Source organism: Zootoca vivipara, chromosome 1 (genome assembly GCF_965207765.1).
Source record: "Zootoca vivipara chromosome 1, rZooViv2.hap1.1, whole genome shotgun sequence".
Classification (NCBI taxonomy): Eukaryota; Metazoa; Chordata; class Lepidosauria; order Squamata; family Lacertidae; genus Zootoca; species Zootoca vivipara.
The window spans coordinates 61,966,037-61,993,994 of NC_142582.1; the positions used below are offsets into that span (position 1 = coordinate 61,966,037).

The following is a 27,958-nucleotide window of genomic DNA, read 5'->3' on the forward strand; positions in this document are numbered from 1 at the left end:
GGCTGTGTTTAAACACTAAACGAGGTGTGTGTAGAAAATTCACTTTAATTTGGGGGCTCCATACAACAACTTAAGAGTGGGAACTCAATTTCAGCTTGATAGTTTCACCAAAAGCTCTCCAGGAGGCATCATGCTGAAGAATTAAGTAGCCTATTGGATTTCTGCAGGGAACTAAACTGAAGGCTGTAGACAGAAAGACCACTGGTGGCTAGTGCAAGATTGTAGGCTTTTAACAGAGGCAGATTTGACCACTGCTGCCTTAACATATTGGGGAGAGTGGCACCAATTGAATTCCTATAACATGCAGCTTTTATTGTTGTTATTAATTGTATTTGTATCCCACCTTTTTCTCTAAGGACTTCAAGTTGACACACACAGTCTCCCCCCTCAATTAATCCCCACAACAACCCAGTGAGGTAGGTTAGGCTGAGAGGCAACAGCTGGTCCAGTGTCACCTATCGAACCTCATGGCTGTGTGGGTTATTGCTGGAGCCTTCTGATGAATCTTTGGGGGCAGGGCGGAAGCAGAGCTGCCTTTTTGCAAGGAGTACCTATCCTAGAAATCCCAGCCCCACCCCTTGTGGGGGAATCCATACTCATATGTCAAAAAACACAAGTGAGTGTAATTTATTTTGCTTCTTTGAAGTCAAAATTAAGGTTTGCAGGTGTCTTGGTCTATCTGTGTACCAACTGTTGAAAAGTACAGAGAGTTAGCGTTTACACAACAAGTTACTGTATTTTTTGCCTTGCCTGGAAACATTACACTCATACATGTGCTTATTCATTTATTTTCGTTCATATTTATTTTTGCATTTATATCCCTCTTTTCCTCAAAAGAGCTAAAGGGGGCCTCCCACCATCATTTTATCATCACAATGAAGCAGATTTGATGGGAATATCCCGACTGGCCCAAGCTCACCAAGTAAGCTTCAGGACTGAGGATATGGAGTTGGGTCTTCCCAGTCTCACTGCAACCCAGGAGTCTGGAATCTCTCCAGGTTTTCAGCCAAGGTCCTCTCCCAGCCCTACCTGGAGATGCCGCCAGGGATTGAACCAGGGACCCTCTGCATGCAAGGCAGGAGCTCTACCACTGGGCCCTTGTCCTATAGGCCTCTGCCCAGCTATCAAGACTATCCCAGGCCACACCCCTCCCTGGTCTTGCTCTGTGCCCTCCTCAAGTGCTTTTTCCTCCTGGAACATGAAATGTGAGCATGCCTCTTGCCTGCCTGGATGGAGGTAGGTGTGCGTAAAAACTTGTGACTTGCACATAGCTGGAATGTAGCCACCGCTGCTAAGGCAAGAGTTGTTATCTGTTGCCTCACTCACTTTTATTGCTAGCATGTGTCCTCTGGAAGGTCATGAACCAGGGAATGTGGCCATCAGGCTGTCAAAGGTCTCCTATCCCTGGGCTACATCTACCAAATATCAGACTTCTAGGACTAGGTCATGGGGAGATAACAGTAATAATTTCAGTGTGTGTGTGTGTTTCAGTTGTAAAAGCCCACCCGTCCATCTACCTTACAAAGTCACTGGGGCAGCTTTACATTTCCTGGCTTTTGTGGTGTTTCGCATGACCTTAAATGTTCCTTCACATACTTCAGATGTCCTCTGTCTGCATGTGCTGAGACTGCATGCACATCCTTTAATGGGCGTGAGAGAAAGAGAATACTTTGTCCCTCTTTGTGCTCTGTTCACATGTACCATTTTCTAAAGGTGGGCGAGTTTTTCCTCACCATTTCCTTCAGCATCCTATTCATTTAAATTCATTTGAAAATGCCTGGGCCCCTGTTTGGGTTTCTAAGGCACATCTTGAAAACTTTTCCTCCCCCACACCCACCCACCCTGTTACTGAGGGGGTTGTGTTTTGTGTGTGTGGTAGTGGGGGGTGTTTTGTAGGGGTTTTCTCTTGGTTTGGTTTCTTTTAAGCCAACTACAGTCAAACTTTGTTTCCATTCACTGCTGCCGTCGCGTCATGAATGTTAAGCCTGGCAGACCCAACCGCTCTCCCCGCCTTGCCTCGGCAACCCCTTCCGCTCCTTCCTTTCTTGAAAAGGAGACAGGCCTGGGTTTAAAAGTTTATTTTAGCTTTGATTGTGCCTAGCTGCTAATGCATGTTAATCAGCTCTCACAATGCATCCTTGTGAGGCACCAGAGAATGCAGGCTTGGGCTGTGGGGGCTTTTTGTTCCCAGGTAATTGTGATGGTGAAGGGGAGCTTGCTCTAATTAATTTAGTTAGTGTATGTTTTGGTGAGGGTAAAGGGGCTCGGTGATTTATAGGGCACCGCTTTTCTTCTCTTTAACAGGCAAACTCCAAAGTGCACATAACCATATTATAGCCAGTAGGTGAAAGACTCTGAATGCACGGAGGCAGCGCCAACACCCCCTGTAATTTTCTGTTCTCTTTGGAGACCGGTTTCTACAGGAAGAGAAGTGCATTTTCAATGCTCGGCTTCTTTGGCCGTCTGCAATCTTACACGCAAAAGAAGATCTGAATGGCATTGAGACTATTTTTCTCCTTGCTTGCTTTGATCCCGTTCTCAAAAGAATGCCCCAAAGATTCAAATCCTTGGTGGTGGTGTCATAGCAGATCTAAAAGAGAGAAGGGGTGATATTACATGAAATGGAAAGTTCTTATCCAGGAAAGAGTGGTGGGATTTAGTCTTTGAGCTGCTGGTGAGCCTATAAAGCATAGGTAGGCAAATTAAGGCCTGTGGGGCTGGATCTGGCCCAATCACCTTCTAAATCCGGCCCGCAGACGGTCCGGGAATTCGTGTTTTTACATGAGTAGAATGTGTCCTTTTATTTAAAATGCATCTCTGGGTTATCTGTGGGGCCTGCCTGGTGTTTTTAATGAGTAGAATGTGTGCTTTTATTTAAAATGCATCTCTGGGTTATCTGTGGGGCCTGCCTGGTGTTTTTAATGAGTAGAATGTGTGCTTTTATTTAAAATGCATCTCTGTGTTATCTGTGGGGCATAGGAATTCGTACATTTTTCCCCCTTCTAAATATAGTCTGGCCCCCCACAAGGTCTGAGGAACAGTGGGCCAGCCCCCTGGGAGGGTCAGATTGAATTCAACTGTACCCAGGACTCAAATGAACCACCTATAGCTTCTTAGCTTGATTTATACTAAAACCTCATTCCGCAAATAGTTGTTGATGCCCCAGCTCAATAGAAGGCATACAATCTGTGCCAGAGGTTCCCATTTGGTGGTCTGTGGTATTGTTCACATAACAAACTCTACCATGGAGAGATCAAAAATTTCAAAAGTAAGGGGTCTATGGCTTGGCTTTTGAAAAGGGGGGTCCGCTAATTTGCAACCACTGTTCTACGTAATAAATATATTAACTCCTCCCCGTCTTCTCAGGCAACTTCTAATTCAACTGAGATCCAAAAACAGTTTGGGCGGCTTCTAGATACCCTGTGCATTGAGCAGCCATCTGATTTGCTTGCACAAATTGGAAAACCAAGTTTCTCCAAGTCTGAGCTCTAGCATAAAGGTCCATCTCATGCCTACCTTTCCGCTGCTGGCCTCACATATCACAAAGGGAGAGAAAGAGGATGAGGTAACAACAGCACAGCCAGAAGGCAGGGTTACTTGCTGGTAATGATGTTATCATCCCAAGAAACCTCCCACTTCATCCCCACAAGGCTTTTTCTCAAAGATCTGCTGCTGCTGCTGTAGGCTTCCCATTATCTCGAGGTCATGTACAAAATTTTACACGAGATCTATTAATCCAAGCTAACTGATGCAGCAGCTTCCCACCCAACTTGATACAGTCATACCTCGGTTTAAGTACGCTTTGGTTTGAGTACTTTCAGTTTAAGTACTCCGCGGACCCGTCTGGAACGGATTAATCCACTTTCCATTACTTTCCATGGGAAAGTTCACTTTAGGTTAAGTACGCTTCAGGTTAAGTACAGACTTCCGGAACCAATTGTGTACTTAAACCAAGGTACCACTGTATTCAGTATGCCTTTAAAGCTATACACTCAGAAGTGTGGAGCAGAAGACAAGAAATAGCCACTTTTCAGCTGGTTACAAAAGAGGTGCTGAAGATGTTGCAGTCTTTTGTCGTTCCTCAACTCGGAATATGACCTTCAGTGGCTGTCAATGCTAACCTTAAACATGAGACAAGCAATATGACACACACACACACACACCAGTTTTTCTCTTGCTTGGATTTTAAAGCAAAATAGAGGAGAACTCGCCATGCATCACATTTCCCTGTTCCATGAAGATAATGCAGCTTAAGGTAAGGTTACCAGATTTTGTTTCAATGAATCAGCGGACACTTTTCAACTTCCATGGATTTTGTCTGGGGACTGATTGGTAAATCCGGGGACTGTTCCCGGGAAACAGGACCTCTGATAAGCTTAGCTTAGGGTCCTGTTCGGACAGCTACTACTGCAGTTGAACAGAGGAAACAAAAAATGCTTCTTTTAGTCTCTGAGGTCCTCTAGTGGACAAAGTGAATTGACTCCCAGATTTCTTCTATAGTACCGGGGTGCTCAAACTTTTTTCAAAGAGGGCCAGATCTGATGAAGTGAACATGCCTGAGGGCCAACCCAAGTTGTTGAGCTTTGTTTTTGGATTGAAGTTGCTGAACTTTTTTTAGGATTGAAATGGCTGACCTTTTCTTTGGATTTCCCCCCGGGACATATACTACCACAGGGGCCAGATTAAATCGACTGGCGGGCTGGATTAGGCCGCTGAAACAGACTTTGGACATGCCTGGTCTAAAAGTTTAAGTTGCGGAGAGGAAATGGAGGGCAGTCAAAGGTGGTGTTACATATTTAAAGTGAAGGGGTTTGTGTGTACAGTAATCTTCTAAGCTTTTGTTGTTACCAAATTCACATATGAGTAATGAGACTCTCTAACAGCACTGATTCTGTTCACTGTTCCTACCCAGGTCCACCAAGAAAAAGGGCCCCCAACTTCCAAACTGCGTTGCAGCTGCCAATGTTTGTACCGTGCATCGTGGGACTCCCTGAAATATCAAAACAGCCTCCTCTTGAAAGATGGTATAAGATGACACTATAGAGAGAAGGAAGAAAATAAATTTTAAGTCAATGTAAATAAAATATATTGTAATACAAAAACACAAGCAACTTTCTTATCTGCCTTTGCGTAGCCCCTGCCTCACCCTTTAAGATCTTCTGCCTCTACTTCTTCCCATGTTCTCTGTGTTACTCCACCTGCCTGTTTTTCCTTCTTCTGTGGACCAACTTCCTAGATAAGATTTTGAGTCATCACTCAGACTCTGGCAAATGTCCTGCACTACATCTATCATGACTTTCCTCCTCCAGAATGGTACCCTCTTGCCAATTCATATAGTGCCCCCAGACATTGCAATGCTTGGTATCTGCATAAACATGGTCCTGTGGGGTTCCGTTTTTAAACTAGGTTTGATTTGTGTTATTTGTTGATTGTATTTCTATCCCACCTTTTCCTCCAAGGACCTCAAGGTGGTGTACATGGGTCACCTCTTCTCATTCAATCTGTGAGGTGGGTTAGGCTGAGAGGCAGTCATTGGCCCACGGTCACCTTGTGAGCTTCATGGCCAAGTGGAGATTGGAACCCTGGTCTCCCAGCTCCTAGTCCAACTCTCTAACCACTACACCACAGTGGGTGAAAATGCTTGCCGTGTATGCACAGACATACCATGTCTCTCTATGTATAAATAGCCTTGGGGAAATAGTCCACGGGGAAACTTTTTTACATTTTGTGAGTTACTAAAATGAAACTCTTGGAGAAGCACAAAGTCAGTACGAGTATGAGGGGGTAGTTGGTAAGTACTAGGACTGCATTTCCCAAGATGCAGTGGGGCAAGCACCTCCTGTAAGTCAGACCTCCTTTCTAAACAGAGACTCTTTTGCAACTTCTCCACCAGAAAGATTGCCAGTAACTGCCGAGAAGAGGAAGGCATGGGGCAGAGATACTGGGTCCGAGCTATGAAGTGTCAGCTGCTGGTGGCCAGCTTCTTTGTGATGGTAAGAGATGGTGTAGGGTGAAAAAAACAGCAATTTGTTATTGGATGTTGGAATTTAATTTCATCAAGAAAACAATGGAATGTAATTTTTAAAAACCGATACCAGGAGCGTGTAGTTAAACTGCAGGACTTAACAATGTGTCTCGGGGTCTTATCACTCTTTTACAGCACTGCCGGCTCTTATCCGTAGGTTTGTGGTTTCTCCATTTGTCTTTCTAAATGTGGTGAGAAAAGGCCTTGAGAAATATCCCACCAGCAGATGTTGCAGCCTTAACACAGTTGCTAAGAAAGAAAAGTTAATTTAGTGCGGTGAATATGCATTTAAATTATTTATCTTTTTTATTAATTTTTTTTTGAAAGGATAGGATATCAACTGTTTCTGAAGTAGCTAAGCCTCGTTTCTGATATCTTGGGAGATAAAGCTCTGGAAAGGCATTCGTTTTGGACAGAGAGTACTTCTTGAAAACTTCACCTTCTGCCTTCTTCTTTTAGATATTATATTTCATATCATTAGTGGAAGTATTTGAGAATTTGTCACTGGTGCAATAAAAATTGCCCCACAGGGCTGCAGCTTGGATGGGGAGAGAGCACACCTCTCCACAAAGCCTTCTGCTGTGAGTTGTGTTGGGGACTAAGAGTTAAGAAGCTGCAGGGGGTTGAGGTCCTATTTCACCTCAAGGGCTCGTCTTCCTTCTGTCGACCGGGGTGGGTCCCATTAGTTGCCTCTGTTGTCCTAGCTCACTTTGGCGTCAGCGTGGTGATTCACAGGCCTGCAGCTGCGACTGAAATTGTGCAAGGCAGCCGGATCGGAGCTACTTCCCATTCTCGCTTTATTCAACTGGCCAGTGTGCTCTCCTTGTTGCCCTTCACCTTCACTTGCCGTAATACTGCGATGGCAAGCCAAGGGAACAGCCCCAGCTTTGACTACCGTGAAGTCAGACCCCCATCTCTTTACCTGACGCCTCAGGCGATGCAATTGAAGGTTCCTTTTCCTTTTCTCTGCAATTTCTCTTTTACCTCAAGTCAAGACATTGCTGGCTGTTGAAGTAAACCTATTTTGATCTGGGACGCTGCTGTGTTTTTACATGCTGTTTGATCAATTCTATTTCTGATTGTACGAAGGAAACTATATAATGTGGATGAGGAGGATTAAATATTTGTATCCACTCTTCTGCTCGCAGGCCACCCAGAGCATCTTACAATGTAGACAAATTAGCAACAACATCAGGGCAGCAGCAGCAGCAGCAGCAGCAACAACAACAACAACAACTAATATAATCTAAAAGCAGCAATCACGACACACATAAGTTTCAAACAGAAATCAAGCATTAAAGCTCATTGATTTTTTTTTTTAAAAAATATTTTCAAGTGCTTTTAGATTTCATTATTGGATTCTTTCCTCTTGGAGTTTAGTAATTGGCAGTGGCTAAACTAGGAGCCTCAAGCTTTTGGGACCTGGGGACACATTTGGAAATCAAATGAACTGGTACAAGCACCACAAAACACCCATTTGACAGAAGAAAAACTGGAGATTCTCAGAGCACCACCACCACCACCCCACAACCAGGCAGAACACCCACACAGACCCATGAATGAATGAATGAATGAATGAATGAATGAATGAATGAATGAATGAATATCAACCCATGCCCTGCAAAGCAGGTGCTCCTCCCTAAAAAGAAATCTCATTTTATTTTATTTTCTTTTGAAAGGAGGAACAAGGAACCTTAGCAGGCACCAAAAGTGTGTCTGAGAGCACCACACACCCCAGGGCCAAACTATATACACTAGAGTGGCTTTAGAGCCAATTTTAAAACCTCGTACATACAGAATAATATAAAATGGGCCAAAAGGTCATAGCTGCTGCCTGACTTGTGTGCTTTCCCTTCTGTCCCCCCCCCACACACACTTGATTTCCTCTCTCTCTTTTCAGGTGCTTGGGGTCTCCATCACCATACTGACCATTATCACCTACTATGGGAAGCACTTCACGGTCATCAGTGAGGTCTCTTTGGAGACAAACCTCTACAAAAGAACATTTCTTCACCGTGGAGGCAAGTGCTGGATTCAAGATTTCTATATCTTGTTGTAAGAAACAGTTTAAACTGGCCAGTTTAGCTGCTTAAGTGGGGGGTTTGTTTGGGTTCATGTTGCCTTGCCCTTCCTCCTCCCCCCCATGTTATTTAGGTTATTACATAACTTTAATGGAATCGTTGGCATGGAACTCAAGCACCAAGACAGTGGTTCTGTTAGCATAAGTATTTCTGTTTGCCTGATGGGAGGACCCCCTCCTCCTCGCCCTGCATGTTGTTCTGAGGGTTCCGCTGACCCTCCAGAACAGATGTGGGGAAGGTTGGGGGTGAGTAGAGGGGGAGAGCAGGGGAAGCCCCATGGTACTAGTAGGAATTCTTGTGTTGGCTTCCACTAGCAGAATGGGTTAGTTGAATCCATCCCCTAGGCCAGCATTTCTCAACCACTGTTCCACGGCACACTAGTGTGCCGCGAGACGCTGGCTGGTGTGCCGCGACGTGCGGCGGCGAGAAGGGCGATTTGCATTGTCACGTGCCTGGCAGCCGCCAATAGCCAGCGCTTTCCCGCCGGAAAGCAATATTTCTCCTCCTCTTTTCCAAAGCTCAGTGCAAACGAGCCTGGCGCCCGCCAATACACAGCGCTGACCCGCCAGAAAGCAATATTTGGCAAGTGTTTCTTACAGTCATAATTATAATATAGGGCGGCACAGAGTTAAATTTTTTAACTTTTTTTAATGGTGGTGTGCCTCGTGATTTTTTTCACGGAACAAGTGTGCCGTGGCCCAAAAAAGGTTGAGAAACACTGCCCTAGGCTTTATTTTCCTGACGTGGAATTCTAGATCCTATATATACAGTGGTGCCTCGCTTAACGAATGCCCTGCTTAACGAAATTTCTGCTTAACGAAAGGATTTTTCGAGCGGAGGTTACCTCACTAGACGAATGCGTTTTACGAAAAATTTGTCTAGCGAATCGCGGTTTCCCATAAGAATGCATTGAAATTCAATTAATGCGTTCCTATGGGCAAAAAAGTAAAAAAAAAAATCAGTGCATTCCTATGGGATTCGCTAGACGAATTTTTCGCTATAAGAAAAGACCCGTGGAACGAATTAATTTCGTCTAGCGAGGCACCACTGTATATATTTTTTGCCGAGGCCGTTTTTATAGTTGCAAGTTTGTAACTTGCGATATAGGCCATAACATCAAAATGGCTGCACGGGAGAAGGGTTAACCTAAAACAAGCAGTTAAAAAAGAGAAGAAGAACTTAAAAGGGGAGTAATGTGGGAAATGCAGTATAAAAAACTAAAATTAAAGAAGAAACCACAAAAGTTGGGGGGGGTTCAAATGTATAACTGTATTGGATTATTTATGAGTTCTGTGTTTGGTATTTGTATGCTTGTAAACTTTTGAGAAAACAAAAAACCCAACTTCAACAGTCCTGAGGACTCTAAAACGAAAGAAAGCCATGTGTGGTGAGAGGTAGACATGGGGTATGAGGTGTCTTGTACACAGAAAATTGGGGATGGTAGCACCTCTGGAGTGTCCCCTTCCATATATCATGTCTGAGCATCAGTGTTCCTCTGCTTAAGACCATAGGATGGTGACAACTAAATTTCCATCTCTTCACTGGAAGATTGATAATTGCACTGGCAACCTCCTGGCTTCCTTGCCTCACTTAACTGAGATTATTGTAAGCAGCCCTGAGAGTTTGTTTCTTAAGCACAAAGGCAGGACACTATTGTTTTCAAGGAAAAAAAAATACCAAACAGTTCCTTCATACAACTGCTAGAATCCGGCTCCTTGGGAAAATAGGTTGCAAATTAGAACATGGCGCATGGGAGCAAAACTCCCTGGCTGCAGAACAGCCTTGCTTACAGCATGTTGGTTGAAGGAAAGTCTTGCTGTAATGTAGATTTCATCTTTGGGAAGATTCCTGCCTACAACTGGATAGTCAGAATTGAGGGTAGAACTTCTTACATTGACGGTATTTTGGCCTACTCACTTGTACATCTCCCTTTCCTCAGTTTTTTATGCTGGGATATGCCTGAGCATCCTTCTGATCGTCGCTGCCCTACTGAGTGTTGTTGCCACGGTGAGAGAACTGGAGAGTGCCATGGCAGCGGTAAGTAGGGGCACAGCATGGATCTGAACTGGGGACTGGGTCCCCTCATGCTGTTGGGAACAGGGTGGTGGACTAGGCAGGCCTTAGGTCTGTTTCAACAGGCGTCTTCTTGTGCTCTTACGGAGTAAGAGATGCTGAAAGCTGCTTACCCTGCAACTCATTGAAAGTGTTGCGTGCACCCCAGACTCTGAACAGCAAGAGATTCCAGTGCTTACCCAGGGCTTAGTTTGCTTGGAATATAGGTCAGTGGAGACTGTGGTGTCCTTAGGATTTATGGTTTTATTTACACATATATACAACCTGGGCGTAGGATGAAAAGGCACATGATATTAACATCCCAACAGCTCTTCCTTCTCCATTAGTCACAGCTTTGGATCGAAAGACCATAGACTTGATCCAGTCTTTCCCTGTTTCTGGGGTCTATCATTGTTCTCTTAAGTTGGCTTAAGTGTGTGTGTGTGTGTGTGTGTGTGTGTGTGTGTGTGTGTGTGTAATAGACTAGATTTTTGAGACTTGGATGTAAAGGAATTCTTCTAAACTGAATAGCTGATCTTCCATTCTGTTTTCTAGTGCCTAATTGTAAGGAGCTATGAAAAGTTAAGCCCTTCAGTTTTCATTAACTGCCCCAACGATATATAAGGATTTTAAATTGTGCACAGGAGACATAGCCTGTAATTTTGTAACATTGGCTTTATCAGCACAAGTGTGTTGCACCAGATAGGAGTGTTATCAGTGAAACTGGACAATTGGAGAAATGCCTGCTACCCGTTTTCACATACCCTAAGACAATCTGATATCAGGAATGGCCCAGTGCAGCCTCTGATATACATAACAGAGCAAGATAAAGAGGCCATCTCATGCAAAGAGATACGCTGGCCTGATATGCTGTGCTGCTGTTTCTCACATCTAGCGCCTCCAAAGCAGCACACGAGTGGAACTTCCATCTCACAACCCGATAGGCATGTATGTAGCACTTTCAAGCTTGTATAGCACAGCAAGGGGAGGGTACCCAGAGATTGGGCTTGGGATGGAATTAACCTAAGCAGGGCCAGCCCGCCGATGAGGCAGGGTGAGGCAACCGTATCACATGGGAGAAGCCCAAGAAGCGGTGCCCTGCCACTTCCGGCAAGATCTCGCGAGATCTCGCCAAACTCTCACGTGATCTTGCAGAGTGGAACTTGCTGTTACCGCTGCTACATCACTTGTGATTCCCGGCAACTGGCCTTCAGAGGCATTCCACCCCTGGCATTAGAGGAAGAACAAAGCCATTGTAGTGGAATTCCAGTCCCCCATCCCTGCACACTGTACCTGCCCGTTCCTGTCCACTTCCTCTGTGAAGGAAAAATATTACGTATAGAAATCTGCCCTCAGATGATGGCAAGCAACCAGTAGTAAAGTAGGCCTAATATAATTTGATTTTCAGAAAGTGTTGGTGCCTGCTGTCTGAGTGGGGAAACCATTTGTCTTTTGCTTTTCTCAGAGCAGAAGGACAGGGAAAGTCCTGAATGTTATTGAGTCCATTGTTTTTTCCCCTCTGCAGTGGAATATCCAAATGCACCTGAAATGTTAGATAATTGGAGCATGTTCACTTCTTTCATTCAGCATTGTCCAAAGGACTGTGTTAGTAAATATAAACTGAGTAACTCCGGCTTGCAGAGTTAGGAATGACTAACACTGTTGATGTCTTGGCCCCAGGTTACTTGAGCCGGGGGGGGGGGGGGGGCGGAAATAGAAACTTTATTGCATTGCTTCCCAATTGCCTGTTTGCTGAGCATTCATTCTACTTTGTTTGAAGGAAGGTTGTGCCATGTCACACCAATCAATTGCTACTGCACCCTCTCCAGTGCATTTCCCAGCACTTTCCTTGTTTTGTGCTAACTTCCCCATGACCCCCATCACTTTCCTTCCTGCAAAAGATTTGAGGTTGCTTTTTTTAAAAAAGCAGGCTTGCTGCACAAGGGCACTAAAGCCACTTTGTGTAGCCTAAATGTTCTGGCATGTCTCTGAAGAATAAGCTAGCACCCTCTTTGCAGCCACAGGAGAGCTCAGTTAATACCACCTCCTAGATTCCCTCTCTCCTCTTTGCCCAGATGTTGTCACTGTCCTATGGGGGCAGAGTGAGGGGAATCAGTGTCATAGAGGGCCCTTCTATCTCCACAGTCATAGCGACTTGGATGCATCTAACCCGGTAGCTGATTTTTTTCCCCAAGGTATGCTTCAGACCCACCAACCCACCTTGGTTATCACTAGTGTAAATACACCACAGACTCTTAATAGCTGGAACATTCTCCCCAAATGCCAACATGGTGCCACCTTTCTCTGTTCCCAAATCGAAACCTACTTCAGGCATAGGCAAACTCTGCCCTCCAGATTTTTTGGGTCTACAACTCCCATGATCCCTAGCTAACAGGACCAGTGGTCAGGGATGATGGGAGTTGTAGTCCCAAAACATCTGGAGGGCTCAGTTTGCCTATGCCTGACCTACTTCTTCCAGGAAACTGGGAATGGGGGACATGATGCCATTGGACTACAACTCCCATCATCCTTGACTGTTTTCCATGCTGTCTGGGACTGATGGGAGTTGGAGCCCAGCAACATCTAGAGCAGGCATCCCCAAACTGCGGCCCTCCAGATGTTTTGGCCTACAACTCCCATGATCCCTAGCTAACAGGACAAGTGGTCAGGGATGATGGGAATTGTAGTCCAAAACATCTGGAGGGCCGAAGTTTGGGGATGCCTGATCTAGAGAGCCATGGGTTCCCCATTCATTAACTTAAACCCTTAGTCCTGCTCTTCAACAGGCTGCTCTCTGTGTGTGTGTGTGTGCCTGCATATTCCTCTCTCCTTCCCTTCTTTCTGTTTATGTTCCTCTGCACAGCACGATTCTCACCGTTGGTGCTGTATAAACAGATGATCACAAATCTTTGTGGGGGGAAAGGAAATCAGGCCCATATTGCGGGACATGACATTTGCCGTTATACCACTAGAGGGCGCATAGTTCCTCTGAAAACACACACCTCACCTCAGACTAACCACATTTTTCTGCACTGAATGGTGTTCACCATTTCGACTTGTAGAGTCAATTAGTTTAAATACGTTGCATTTTGCTGATCCGGTAAACAATGTTCTCTTGACTCCTGTGCAGTGAAGCCTTCCGGGTGCACCACATGCATGAGGGAAGAGGCAGGTTGGCGCTGGATGGGATTATATGTGAAGGGGAAAGAGGACAGGGGCTGAACAGGGTTGAGCTTGGCAATGATGAGAGAGAAGGTAGAGGGACAGAAAGAGGTGCTGTGAGAAAGGTGGGAACGAGGAGGTAGGGGTGTGATAGGGTAGCATAGAAAGTGAGGGAACAAAAACGGGGAAAGGTGGCATGGGTGATACGCTTTGTGGAGCAGATTGCCACGGTGGTGCCCTCCCATTTGCCCCAGACAGCATGACTAATAGTCAAGGAAGATGGGGGATGTAGCCCAAAACATCTGAAGCACACCCCATTGGCATCTCCTGTTGTAGAGCACGCAGCAGGCATGGGGAAGGCCACCGACTGAAGGGCAAGGAACTGTATTTTTCGCTCCATAGGACGCACCTGACCATAGGACGCACCTAGTTTTTTAGAGGATGAAAACAAGAAAAAAAATATTTTGCTTTCTTGAATTGTCCTAGGTATAGCAGCCAACTCTTAGAGGCCTAGGTGTCTTTGCCCCCCCCCCCCAATTAATTATTTGAGGAAGCTTCTTTTGCAAAGGGGTAAAGCTCCATTTTTTAAAAGGATCAGCTCACGTTGTACAGCTTTTTTGCACATGGGGAAAGCCCTGTTCTTTTTTGGGGGGGGGGGTGTCAGCTCAGAGTTGTGCATCTTTTTTTGCAAAGAGGGAAAGCTCCATTTTTTAGGATCAGCTCAAAGTTGCTGAGTTTCCTTGCAAAGGGAAAAAATCCTGTTTTTATGGGGTTCAACTCACAGTTCTGCAACTTCTCTAGGAAAAGGACCCATTTCTACAGTTTCCAGGCAGATCATCTAATCAGCCAGTCACATGTCTCCCTCTGCAGACAACAATTGAGGCCTAGGCAAGGGGCCGGGAGGGGCCGGAGCTAGCCCTCTTATATCCCTCCTTGATCTCTTGCAATCAGCTGCTCCTTTCTCTTTCCCTCTTGTTAGCCTTTAGCTCTTTCTTAAAAGAAAAAGAAAAAGCACAATCTGCCTTTAGCCCCTGGGCAATTCGGCTCCAGGGACCACGCATTTGCTCCATAAGACGCACAGACATTTCTGCTTACTTTTTAGGAGGAAAAAAGTGTGTCTTATGGAACGAAAAATACGGTAGGTGAGCAAGATTGCTGCTTCATATGTGTGCTGGGATTTACTACCGGTAGCCAGCAAGCCTAATATATTTTGGTCTTGCTTCATTTGTGCAGCTGTCAGTAGGCATCACAGCTGCTCTTTATAGTAGCAGTTTGCATTCTGTCGAGCCAGCAGAGATGCTATGAGCACTGAACCTCCTGCTTCATAGATGTAGGGATAGCTGTGTGAAACTGCAGTAGTGGAAACCTCAATCGCAGCACTACAGCTCAGTTGGTTAGATCTATGTTGATAACACCAAGGTCCCAGGTTCATTCTCCACAACTACGTATTTGTTAATTGCAGGGGTTTGGCCTAGATCCTCAGAGTCCCTTCCAACTGTATGATCTATTCTAATTGCCTTCTGTTTCTCTTTAGGTTTTTTTCTGTTTCGGAGTGGTTTTCTGTGCATCGGTAAAGGCCACGTATTGGTCAATTACTAACGGTATTGTGGTAAGTACAGCTTCGTGATGAAACGGCAGGGAAAGTGCTACATGGTTAAAACACAGCAATATTGGTTGTCTCAAAATGAAAGATGATGGGGTTTGTAATCCTGCAGCACCTTGAGAGCCACCTCAGGATTAGGAGGTGCCTGGAGGAGAAAAGGCATGTCAGCTGCAATACCACTTGAGCAGCCTAAAACAGTGGCCCATATCCAGCAGTCCTCATTGTCCACCGACCCCTGAGTATCAGAATCAGTGATCAATGTGAGAGGGTAGAGGGGAACTAAAAAAAAAGTTTATCTTCCACTGGTGAATTTTAGCCTGTACATCTCTAGATCAGAGCTATGTTTTTCTTTTCTCAAAGGCTACTTGCTGCGTGTAAAGCACTGAGTCCAAAAAGGTTAAATATGCTTGCTTCAGCTGCTTCAAATCACATAGCTACCCATGCTTCCACTGTAGTGAAATTGCATCCTTAGACAGAAGTGCTGGGAGCTCTCTGTTGTGTGTTGGCAGTCTGATCCCATAGTTCTTTCCTTTCAGCAGAGTGCAATCCTAAAGTATATTTGCTTGATAGTGAATCTCATTGAAAACTCCTGGGACTCCAAGCAAACATGTAGAATGAGAGTGTTATCGGATGTGGCTGAAACTGACAATTCAAATGCATCTTTTGAAAGAGTATCAACACATATCTTGTGCTAATAAAAAGTTCAGAAAGAAATAGGTCACAAATCAGTGGTTCACAATCACCTTTCTGGTTCAGTACTAAAATAGGATTGGTGGTGATACTAAAATAGATCTCTAGATCCATGTTCCTTGCCACAATTGGGTGCCTAAAGCATGACAGATCTAGGATTACTCATGCTTTTAATGTGTTGCTAAGTAGCAAGCTGCATGTCCATGTGTTCATAGCAGAAGACAGGATCCAATAAAGCTCTGCATGTATGCTGTCATTGCCTGTAAACGCTTATTTAAAAAAAACTGGCTTAGAATTATAATGTTGCTGCAGGAATGCTTTATAAATGCAGGATCTGCGTGCAGGAAAAATACTTAGCAACCTGCTATGTGCCATGGTATGCTGACACAATGCCAAGCCACTGGGAGAGACCATCCACGGCTTCAGAAGCATGGACCTATTAAGATGCTGATGGCATGTAGCCATCTCCACTTCTGCATGGTAACAAGAAGTTGGCTGAGGGGTATTAAAAACAAACAAACATTGAAACTGAATTTTTTAAAAGGCAATTGTTCGATACTAGATGGCATGTGCCATTTTTGGAATGTGGGCTGGGGAACTGGAAGTTGCATCTGGTCAGTCAACATTACATGAGACAAAAAGCTGGGCAAATGCGGGGACCCCACACATATAAAAAGCAGGTTCCACTAACAGAGAGTTGTCGCTCAAAATGCTTGGATTCTTGACTCAGAACTAGGGCAAGAGGACTTGTAGGGGAAAGCAGCCAGTGGAAGGAGCGAGGTGCTTCAAGCTCCACTCTCCTAGAAATAGGCTAATCAGGTGAACAAATCATCTAAATATCAGGAATCACCTGCATCTTCCATTAGACAACAATGAGGCCCTCCTCCCTTTCAAATGCTTGAGCAAAAGTATGATCCTTTGACCGCCCCCAAATAGGTGTGTCTACTTCTTACTGCACTGGGATCTCCGATGGACAGTCTGTCATTGTGCTGTGATTAATCCCTGGCGAGTCTACAGAAGCTTCTGAAATACTGTAATGAATGAGAGATTGCCTTCAGAGCTGTTGTGCTCGATTCTAGTGGCAGTCCAGATGGAAAGCACATGGCATTGCTGAATATTAAAAACAACAAGCAAACAGATGATCTGGCATCCCAGCTAATAATCCATCTCTCGCTGACAGCTGCTAATATGGAAGAGCTTTTTGTAAGCCTTTGCTTGAGTATCTAATAGTGTCTGTTTTGGCCTATACAAGCAGTGTTCTGCCACAAGGGAATTAATTATCAGAAAGCACTCTAACTTAATAGATTATGAAGCGCTCCATTTATCTAGGGATAAGAAAGTTACGCCTTAAATCCAACTGCAGTCAATAATGCTGTTCCTCAGTTGGTGATAGCTAAGGTCAGTGGATTCACCTGATATATTCCACTCCTATATTTACCTGTCCATACAGGTGAGTCGAATGGAACAATTACATTTGCGGGAAATCAGTTCAACGTTGTTGGTGGTTTGTGCTTGGCTTTATCTTTAGGTTTTTGGGGTAACTTTCGTGTTTCTTTGTCTTTTAAGCCCGTGGTTCTCAAACTTGGGGGTAGATTATAGTTTGCAGAGTGAGAGCAATGTTTTCCAGGAGGCAGCAGGCAGAGCTAGATACACTTTCCTCCCAGCTAGGTTTAGCATTGCAGTCATTAAAACTGTCATGTTTACTACTGAAGCTTCAGAGAACTTTTGGGAGCTTTGATCACAGCATCTTCCGCATACTTCCCTGAGAGGCTGGTTTTCGGAGGGTCTCAGATACCTTCTTCTGATGGCCGTGTTGAACTACTGTCCCTGCCCATAAATTGCATGCATAAAAACAGACTCCATATACACAGTTTCAGTGCACTCATCTGCTGAAGGGATGGTTTTGGGAGTCAGGAAGGTCAGATAGTAGGGCAGGTCTAGCAGCAGCAGTCAGCCACTGGGAGTGAGGAGGGTGCTCACCGGCTTGACTTGGCCATGCCACCATTTGCCACTCTCCCTGCCAGGCCCCCAGATGCATTTTAATGGTGGACAGCAGTGACAAGAGAAGGCAAATCCACTTCTCATCTACAGTGGCTGCTTGCCATTTCAAGTTGCCCAAAATGTAATGTCCCGATTGATAGATCTATGAAATTTATTTGTTTCCTAGCTCTGTACACTGGGTGGTGGTGGGGGGGTTCTCCACAGGCCATAGCACACACTGGCCCTGGAATGTGGTCTTCTCTCTCTTTCTCTCTCTCTCCTGTCTGTCTGCCTGCCTGTCTGTCTGTCTGTCTCTCTGATACTTCATCTCTGTAGGCTGCTTGAAATTAGGGATGCATTAAATTAGGCCAAGGGGATGCAGAGGACACATCACAGCTTTGCACATGCTGCAGGTGGGCATGGGCAAGTGCATCTATTTTGGTTTCTCTCAGTCTCTCATTCTTCCAGTCTTAAATTTAGTTCTTCACATTTCCACATCCACCTGCATATTATTTTTTTTAAAAAAAACCTCGTGAAAATTCACTAGCATTTTAGTGTGAAATTCCCTTAATTCCCCAATATAATGAATTTTTTGATATTATTTCCTCTAACACAGGGATAGGCAACCTAAGGCCCGTGGGCCAGATGCGGTCCAATCGCCTGCTCAACCCGGCCCACGGATGGTCCGGGAATCAGCGTGTTTTTACATGAGTAGAATGTGTGCTTTTATTTAAAATGCATCTCTGGGTTATTTGTGGGGCCTGCCTGGTGTTTTTACATGAGTAGAATGTGTGCTTTTATTTAAAATGCATCTCTGGGTTATTTGTGGGGCATAGGAATTCATTCATATTTTTTCCCTCCAAAATATAGTCCGGCCCACCACATGGTCTCAGGGACGGTGGACCGGCCCACGGCTGAAAAAGGTTGCTGACCCCTGCACTAACATGTGCATTTTATTGCACATTTTTAATGCACACTTTACCCTAGTGTATGCAATTTTGTGCACTTCATTTGGCCAAAGAGCTGCATTGCAAATTCAGGGAAGTACAGATTTCAAAGATGGCTAACCATTAAGTTTTCCCGCATTCCTTGTTTTTCCCCTAAGTTATTTCTGCCTTTCAAATATGTTTGGCACTTCATTTATTGTGCCTTCCAATCCAACCTACTTCAAATGACATGGGAAAGCATTCTCCTAACTCTTTACAGTTGCATTAGAAAGGAGGTATCCCTGAATGTGTCTCTTAAGATTATTTAATGCTTTTCAGACACATTCCTGAGAGGGAAGACAATAGATCCCTTTCTCTTCCTGACGTTTCACTCTGATAACTGCTGAGCAGCCTGAACTGGGAACATCTTGCTAGCTTTTACAGCCTTTACCCCCATGGGATCAGAAAGACCCATTTTGGTTTGAAATGATAGCCAAATATCTCAAGCCAGTATTGAAGAGAACTAAAAGGGTAGGTGGAATTGACTGCCTATTAATGGAAAATAAAACTCTACCAAGGCTTTCATAAATTTTAAAGAAAGCAATAGGGCCAGCCTGTTACTGTGGGAAAAGAAAGGCAGCTCTTTTAAGAGGAGCACAGAGCTTTTTTTCCAGGAGAGGCATAAACTACCACATCATATCTCTCTTCAGTTCAAAAGAATTTGGACAAGGTCCTTAAAGCATTTTTGCACAGCCTAATCCTTCACCCCATTTTAGGGAACTCAAGTATATCAACAACATTGTCAATCTTTCACAGCAAACACTCAGCCCAGCTGAGGAATCCGTCCTTTCACGGGGACTATCATTCTGCCCTGCCAAATCCCAACACATGATTCAGTTCTGCGGGGACCTGGAAGCATTTTTCCGCCGTTTACGCCTGAAGGAGTATTTTCATCACACACAAGAACAAGACAAAGTAGAACAAACTACATCCCCACAACACAACACCTCTCAACTTACTGGGGAACAACCATCACCCTCCAAACGCATCAATGAACAGAACATTGACCACCAACTACCACCGAAAAGAAGTTACACAAAAAGGGACTCCACATGGACCCCTCCTGATGGACGCAATACCACACTAGATCTGTACATCGAATGCTTCCGCCACAGAATCCAAACGGATGTGACCAGAAAACACCATCGCTTACAACAAAATCTAAACCATGCTGAAAGGAGAGCCATAGAAAATCTCAGGAACAACCCAGACATTATAATTAAAGAGGCAGACAAGGGTGGAGCTGTCGTCATCATGAACAAAACTGATTACATCCAAGAGGCCCACAGACAACTTTCCAATACTGCCTTTTACATGAAATTGGACTCAGACCCCACACAAGCATACAAAAAAGAACTGAACAAGATTATTAAGGAGCTACCCCTACACATCCAAGAACAGATCCTCACAAACACACCAGCGGAACCTCGGCCAGGAACTTTCTATCTTCTACCCAAAATACACAAACCAGGAAACCCAGGACGCCCCATCATCTCAGGTATTGGCACCATTACAGTGGGTGTTTCCGGCTATATGGACTCTGTTCTGAAACCATATGCTATCAGTGCTCCCAGCTACGTACGTGACACCACAGATTTTCTGAGGAAAATACAATATTTGAACAATCTTCCTAACAATACTATACTAGCCACTATGGATGTGGAATCTCTATATACCAACATCCCACACAATGATGGTTTACAAGCCATAAGGAACACCATTTCAGATAAAACCACAGCGGACTTTGCTACCAAACTCTGCCACTTTGTCCTTACCCACAACAACTTCAAATTTGGTGATGACCTGTTCCTCCAGATCAGCGGCACAGCCATGGGCACCCGCATGGCCCCACAGTATGCCAACATCTTCATGGCAGATTTAGAACAACGTTTCCTTAACTCCTACCCACTCAAACCTCTCCTGTACCTGCGATACATTGACGATATTTTTATTATCTGGACACATGGACAACAGACCCTGGAAACCTTCCACCAGACATTCAATGACTTTCACCCCACCATCAACCTAACAATGAACCAATCTATGCAAGAAATACATTTTTTGGACACTACTATAAAAATACAGGATGGACGTATAGACACCACCTTATACAGAAAACCAACTGACCGACAAACATATCTACATGCTTCTAGCTACCATCCCAAACATACCAAACAATCCATCGTATACAGCCAGGCCTTACGTTACAACCGCATCTGTTCCAACTCTACAGACAGAGAATCTCACCTAAGAGATCTACAGCAAACCTTTTTAGAACTAAAATATCCACCTGATGAAGTTAAACAACAGATCAACAGAGCCAGACAGATACCTAGAGAGAACCTGCTGCAAGACAGACCCAAAAAAGAAAATAACAGAACACCACTAGTCATCACATACAGCTCCCAAGCTAAAACAGTACAACGCATCATCAGAGATCTACAGCCTCTCCTGGACAATGACCGCTCCCTTTCTCAAGCTCTGGGAGGAAGACCTTTCATTGCCTACAGACAGCCACCCAATCTTAAACAACTCCTCACCCACAATAATACAACCACCAGACTTAACATGGACACTGGTACCAGAGCCTGCAATAAACCCAGATGCCAACTTTGCTGCCACATACACCCAGACAACACCATTACTGGCCCCAACAACATCCAACATACCATCTCAGGACTATTTAATTGCTCATCCTCTAACATTGTGTATGCCATCAAATGCCAACAGTGCCCTTCAGCTCTCTATATTGGACAAACAGGCCAAACCCTACGCCAAAGGATAAATGGACATAAATCTGACATCAGGAACCAGAAGACAGAAAAACCAGTAGGAGAACACTTCAATCTCCCAGGACATTCTATACAAGATCTCAAAGTAGCTGTCTTACTACAAAAGAATTTCAGAAATAGACTGGAAAGAGAAGTTGCTGAATTGCAACTTATCACCAAGCTCAAAACCATGGAGGGACCTGGTTTGAACAGAGATATCGGGTTCTTATCTCATTATACATGATAAGCGATCTTCAGCCATCTCAACCCTTGCTTTTTCATGCAAAACCATTTGCAGTCGTTTGCGGTCATCAACAGCTATCAGTCAGTCAATCACCCATTTCCACCACCCTTCTGAGTGATTCCCCCCTCCCCATCCCCACCCCTCCCCACCCCTTCTCTACATAAGTGCCTGGAAACTTCCATTTCACTGTATCTGAAGAAGTGTGCATGCACACGAAAGCTCATACCAAAATAAAAACTTAGTTGGTCTTTAAGGTGCTACTGAAGGAATTTTTTTATTTTACTTCGATCCAGACCAACACGGCTACCTACCTGTAACCAAAGTATACACCATCCATAGAATCGCCCCATCATCAACATACTTATTAAAGAACTCAAGACTGTTGGTAAGCAGGACTTTGCAGAAGCCATGCTGATTCTTCCAGACAACACTCAGGATTAAGTCCAGGTCTGCATCCTTTCTAGATGGTTCATTATCTAGAAATGTTGTCTCTTTGCAGTGGGGCTGGTGCCCATTGGAACTGTTGGAGAGGAAGGCAGAGAGGCAAATAGTTGGTGGAGCCAGAGCCAAGGACAAGGCAGAGCCAACTAATTCTGATTTTATAGCCATCCTTCTTCCTACTAATGGTGGCAATGAAACTAAGTCAGGAGGAAGCTGGCAGCGGTGTGTGTGTGTGTGCTGGCTGATTTCAGACCAAGTTTGATGGGGCAGCGCCCCATTTACTTTAATAGACCATCCTCCACTGTCTCTTTGTAATAGGCCAAGCATGCATAGACTCAGTTAATGTGTGGGTAGTTGGTTGCCCATTACTGCAACACTTTCTCCATTGTCTGCCCCCCCCAACCTCTTTTTCTGTTTCAAGACCACCATCACCATTTTGGCCAGGTGAGTAATATGTCTAAAGTACTAAATTAGTTTTTAACTCTGGTTATTCCACACAAAAGGTTTTTTGTAGAGGAGTTTACTCCTCTCAGGTTTTCTGTTTGATAGGTCTCTATTTCATTGGATTTTTTTATTTTATTTTTTTTACATACAGAGCTATTCAACCCCCCAATATACCCTTTCCTGTCATTTTGTATCTTGGGAAAGTAATGTCCCAGCGATTTTCTTCATTAGACTTCTTTATACCTTTCTTAATTGTGATGCACATTTTATCTGCATCACCTCTCATAGTGATGTTAAATACCATCCTCTTATGTTAAGAACAGTGTTGTAGTCAGAGGATTCACTCAGTCTGGGTCTTTTCTTCTGAATAAGGTCAATACAGTAGCTTTTGTTATGATATTATTACCATAGAGCGAGTGCAAAATATGGTCTGAAGCTCAACATCCAAAAAACCAAGATCATGGCCACTGGTCCCATCACCTCCTGGCAAATAGAAGGGGAAGAAATGGAGGCAGTGATATATTTTACTTTCTTGGGCTCCTTGACCACTGCAGATGGTGACAGCAGTCACGAAATTAAAAGACGCCTGCTTCTTGGGAGAAAAGCCATGACAAACCTAGACAGCATCTTAAAAAGCAGAGACATCACCTTGCCAACAAAGGTCCATATAGTTAAAGCTATGGTTTTCCCAGTAGTGATGTATGGAAGTGAGAGCTGGACCATAAAGAAGGCTGATTGCTGAAAAATTGATGCTTTTGAATTATGGTGCTGGAGGAGACTCTTGAGAGTCCCATGGACTGCAAGAAGATCAAACCTATCCATTCTGAAGGAAATCAGCCCCGAGTGCTCACTGGAAGGACAGATCCTGAAGCTGAGGCTACAATACTTTGGCCACCTCATGAGGAGAGAAGACTCCCTGGAAAAGACCCTGATGTTGGGAAAGATGGAGGGCACTAGGAGAAGAGGACAACAGAGGATGAGATGGTTGGGCAGTGTTTTTGAAGCTACGAACATGAGTTTGACCAAACTGGGAGGCAGTGGAAGACAGGAGTGCCTGGCATGCTCTGGTCCATGGGGTCATGAAGAGTCGGACACGGCTAAACGACTAAACAACAACAACCACCATGGAGCAGTAAAACGCTTCTGCTGCCTCTCATACCTTTCCCAACAATAGCTTTTGGGTGATTAAGACAACCTTGTGTCTTTTTTTCTTTTTAATGGACTGTCTTCTCCTAAAGTCAGATGTCATAAACAACATTTTGTCCACTATACGCAATTTATAAACAAGCAACCTTTAACGACAGCTGGTAATATCAGCTTTGGCTGGGCTGAACATTATATTTAATAAATATGTGAAGAAGCGTATGGAGAACAAAATTGGTTTTAGTCCTATTATATATATATATATATATATATATATATATATATATATATATATATATACACACATATACACACACACACACACACATCCACTGATTTTTCTTCATTGAATTAGATCAGCTATAACTGTGGAAATAACCATATAAATCAATACAAAAATACAAGACAGACCACAGACCAAGCAACACCACATCCCTATAGCTCTGGTGAATACCATTCATTATTCCAATTCTCATTATGGTCTGTCACATATGACAATAGTCAGTGGTGACCTTATTTAACAACCGGGGTTTAACAGGGTAAAAGAGGATGAGTTCAGTGCACCACCACTGAACACTCTTATTTTCTCTCTTGGCCTTCCTTGCAAGGCTTCTCTTCTGTATATCTTCTCAGCAGCCTAATTAGATTGTGAGCTCTGTAGACAAGGGAATTAGTGCGCGCGCATATATCATATGGTCTGTAACCCATACACTGTCACTTTTGAAAATAAAAACAGGAGGGGAAAGGGAGCAGTCAAATGTAAACTATAACATGAATGTCCTTGCACAATAGATTATTTTATTAGGACTTAGAATAGAAAATTGGCAATTTATTGCAATGCAATCAAAATTTTCACATAATTTATGTTATGTTTAAAATACTTAAATCATATGCAAGAAGTGGGAAAGCAGGGGTCCAGTGCACTAAGAAAAATCCTCCACAAGCAAGAAGCTGAAGCTTCTGCTTTGGGAATTGTTTTAAAAGAAGGAGAAATGTGAGTAGTGCACATTTAATAATAAATGACGTGGCCCAAATGGTGTGGTGAAGTGGTTACCATGTCAGGCTAGGACTTGGGAGAACATGATTTGAATCCCCACTCAGCCATGAAGCTCACTGGGTGACCTTGGGCCAGTCGCTCTCTGCCTCACATACCTCAAGGGGTTGCGAGGATCAAATCAGTGGCGGACTTGGGATCTCAAACTTCAGCAGCACTCTGTGTGATGCTAAAATTTGGTGCCTGCCACACCTACTGTGCTCCATTCTGCATCATTGTTGCAGCGCCCCCTGCGGTTCCAGCGCCCAGTGTGGCCAAACAGCACCTGAGAAGGGAGAGAACCATGTAATAATAATAATTTATTATTGATCCCCTGCCCATCTGGCTGGGTGGCTCCGTGGAGGAAAGATGGGATATGAATGTAATGATGAATGCATGGATGAATAAACCACATGTAGTTGAAAGCAACTGAGGTGAAGAGAGGCTTTTCCATTCTTCCCATATAGTTCTAGACAGTATTTGCTTTGATTTATACACAACTCATTTGATTAGCTGAGATATTAATCACTTGTGGTGTAGAACAACAGGTTCCATTGGCAAAGCAGGAGCAGAGAATTGTTTATAAAGTAGCTTCCCCTTCTACTGAAACATACATTTATCTCAAGGTAATTTCTCTTCTTGATTTCAGGGCCACATCAAACATTCTTGCAAAAGACAAGTCAACCTTTTTCTTCTGTAACTTTTGAGGGACATTTACATTATCAATCAGAAAACAGGCGCCTAGTGCAAGCGTACAATCCCCAACCAATCACAATTCCTGGATGTCTGCTTATTGTGTATTTTCCAGCCTGAAAATTCCCTTCAAAGGATGCAGGAAAAATATGGCACATCCCTAAGGAAACACAAGGAGAATCCATAGGCTTTTGAGCGATATGGCGATTTATGCAATGCATAGGCTTCCCCTTTCTTCCTCATTTTTTTAAAAATGTGATTAACACATCACATTTTTTTAAATTAAAATGCATCAAGGCTTTGACTCTTTCATGTAACATCTGAAGTGGCCCTCAGATGCTGCCACTTTCAAAAGAAAACACTGTAGTTGCAGAGAACTCAGAAAATGTACAGCTCTGATCTATGCCCAGCTTTGGAGGAAGGAAGAAATACAAGAGCTACGAATCGATAAATTAGTGATACCTCCAGGCAGTGGCGGGCAATCTCCAGCCCGTGAACTTAATGAGGCCATTTCCCCCAAGCCACAGGCACCTTCCCTGCACCTGACATTGTATCATGTCAGGTGTCAGGCAGGTAAAGATGCTGCTCGCTGCCTAGAGTGTGATTTGCAGGCACTGACGGTCAGCTGGTTGTCAGTGCTTTAAAAGCCCTGTGACTTTCTCAGACTGTCTTGATTTCTAACTGCTTAGCAGGCAATGGAAAATGTGGTAGTGATGTCAGGTGATAGGTTGATGGGTGGCAGCCCATCAAAAATGGCCTGTGGAAGTTGAGCGACCTTAAGATCTCCCTGGAAAAGACACCCTACCCCTACCTTAAGGGGGAAAGCTGCATTCCTAGATTCTGGGGGCTTCGATCTATGCTATGAAAGGGACTCTTTGATCTGTTCCTCCAACAGCCCATCAAGTGGGGAGGGAGAGGGAGAGGGAGAAGGGGATGGCCGAAAGAGAGAGGGAGATGGGAGTGGTTGCTCTCACTTTTGGCTCTGGGCTTCATGCAGGCCTGAACATTTACCCCTGAGTATATGCACTCTTGACAGAAAAAGAGCTCTCCACCCCTAGCTTATTCCCCTTGGTCACCACAGTCAAACAGTAGCAATACATGCATGCTTTAATTTTTCTGAGAGTGGTGCCACACACAGTCACACAAAATAATTATGTGTTCAAACAAATCAGGAGAATTACTTGCACATATTGTAATGGCCTCTGGACCAGACTCTTATTGCGCCTCTCCTCACGTGTGATGTGATGTGGTTGGAGAGCTTCCCGCCAAGTAGCCAGGCCAATCAAGATGGAAGTCATAATGCATTCCAAACAACCCTTGTTCCAACATGTCTCCCGGCTTTGTCGTAGCAGAATTCCCATGCAGTATAGTTTATGCTGTTATTGTTTTCCTTGCGATTCTATTAAATATTCAAGGTAATAGTCAAAATCAATTGAAAAGCAGAAACATATTAAAAACATAAAACAAGACAATGTGTATAAAAATGGGCAATAAAAATCAGCAATTTGGCAATCCTCCATTCAACAATGTTTAGTCGTCTTAGTCGTGTTTAACTCTCTGTGACCCGATGACTCACTGAATATAATAAACATGGCTAGGTTAGACCCATTGGTTTTGATGGGTCTGCTTTGAGTAAAACTTAGTTGAATACCATCCAAGATATTTGGTTCATAATTGAACCAAAATTGAGCAACAAGGTGCCTTGGGTGGCCTACCTGCAGAGGGAGAGACATTTGGCTCCTGCTAGGGATATTGTATGTAGGCGCTCTCTTCAGTTTACTGGGTACCCTACAACTGTAAATGGCTAAATGTGTAGTAAAATAATAATAATCTGTTTTAGGTTCATTTGGTTTTTGGTTTCGTGGAATGGTTTTTAATGAGTAGTTGCTCATGTATCAGGAGAAGAATCAATGTTTCTGGAGAAGTACCAGCTTCTGCAAAGAGAAGCCCTACTTCACGGGTGTCAGAGTCAAGGCCCGGGGGCCTAATCCGGCCCGGCAGACCTCGTGATGTGGCCCGCCGCCCGCCCAGGGCCGGAACGTTCACTTAGGCACGCCTGTGGTGGCTTTCTTTCCCCTGAGCTTACGGCGCGCTTTTGTTTTCTTTCTGAGGCTGCCGGGCTCGGGGCTGGGGAGGAGGGGAGAGGGACGGGCTAGGCTAGCAAGGCGCCGCGTTATTGGCTGGCTGGCATGATGCTGACGCCCCTCCCTCCTAAAGTGTTAGTCAGCAGCTGCCGCCAATCCTGCTGCTGAACTGCGTTCAGTGGAGGGGAAAAGAAAAAAGGAGAGTGCTTCTGGGCATGCAGGTCACCTTAAAAGACCACCACATTAGTGCCGCGTGGCGGAGCGGGCGCTAAGAAGCTTGTACAGATACAACCGGCCCTTTGAGGGTGACCAAACTGCTGATGCGGCCCCCAATGAATTTGAGTTTGACACCCCTGCCCTACTTCATTCATATACCTTTTTTAAGTTTCTTTGAGCATGTTAATAAACATATGTCTGGGGGTCATCTGGATATACACGGACCTCTAGAAAACTGTCAACAGTCCTTCTGTTTTCAGTAGAGAATCCTGAATCCTGAATATTTCTCCATCTCTTCATTGCAAGCTTG

The 27,958-nt window shown here is 44.3% G+C and overlaps 1 protein-coding gene and 1 long non-coding RNA gene across 4 annotated transcripts in view; one reads left to right on the forward strand and one right to left on the reverse strand.

Annotated features, from left to right (window-relative positions):
• Positions 1–28: 28 nt before the first annotated feature.
• On the reverse strand, positions 29–27,954 carry LOC148687602 (uncharacterized). 2 transcript variants are annotated; one of them, XR_015949050.1, is made up of 4 exons: positions 27,808–27,954; positions 26,530–26,747; positions 4,973–5,037; positions 29–2,590 (listed from the first exon to the last, which is right to left on the reverse strand). It is a non-coding gene; the product is annotated as an uncharacterized LOC148687602 (long non-coding RNA). The 2 variants fall into 2 exon arrangements; XR_015949051.1 differs by lacking the exons at positions 29–2,590; positions 4,973–5,037 and adding an exon at positions 24,399–24,941.
• TSPAN32 (tetraspanin 32) overlaps positions 4,913–27,958 on the forward strand; it is a 38,764-nt gene continuing 15,718 nt past the window's right edge. For both annotated transcript variants that reach the window (XM_035121038.3, XM_035121019.3), the window contains exons 1-5: positions 4,913–5,074; positions 5,894–5,993; positions 7,926–8,046; positions 10,046–10,143; positions 14,855–14,929. In XM_035121038.3, coding sequence (XP_034976929.1) covers positions 5,928–5,993; positions 7,926–8,046; positions 10,046–10,143; positions 14,855–14,929 — 360 coding nt within the window. In that variant the 5' untranslated portion in view covers positions 4,913–5,074; positions 5,894–5,927. The remainder of the gene's footprint in view (positions 5,075–5,893; positions 5,994–7,925; positions 8,047–10,045; positions 10,144–14,854; positions 14,930–27,958) is intronic.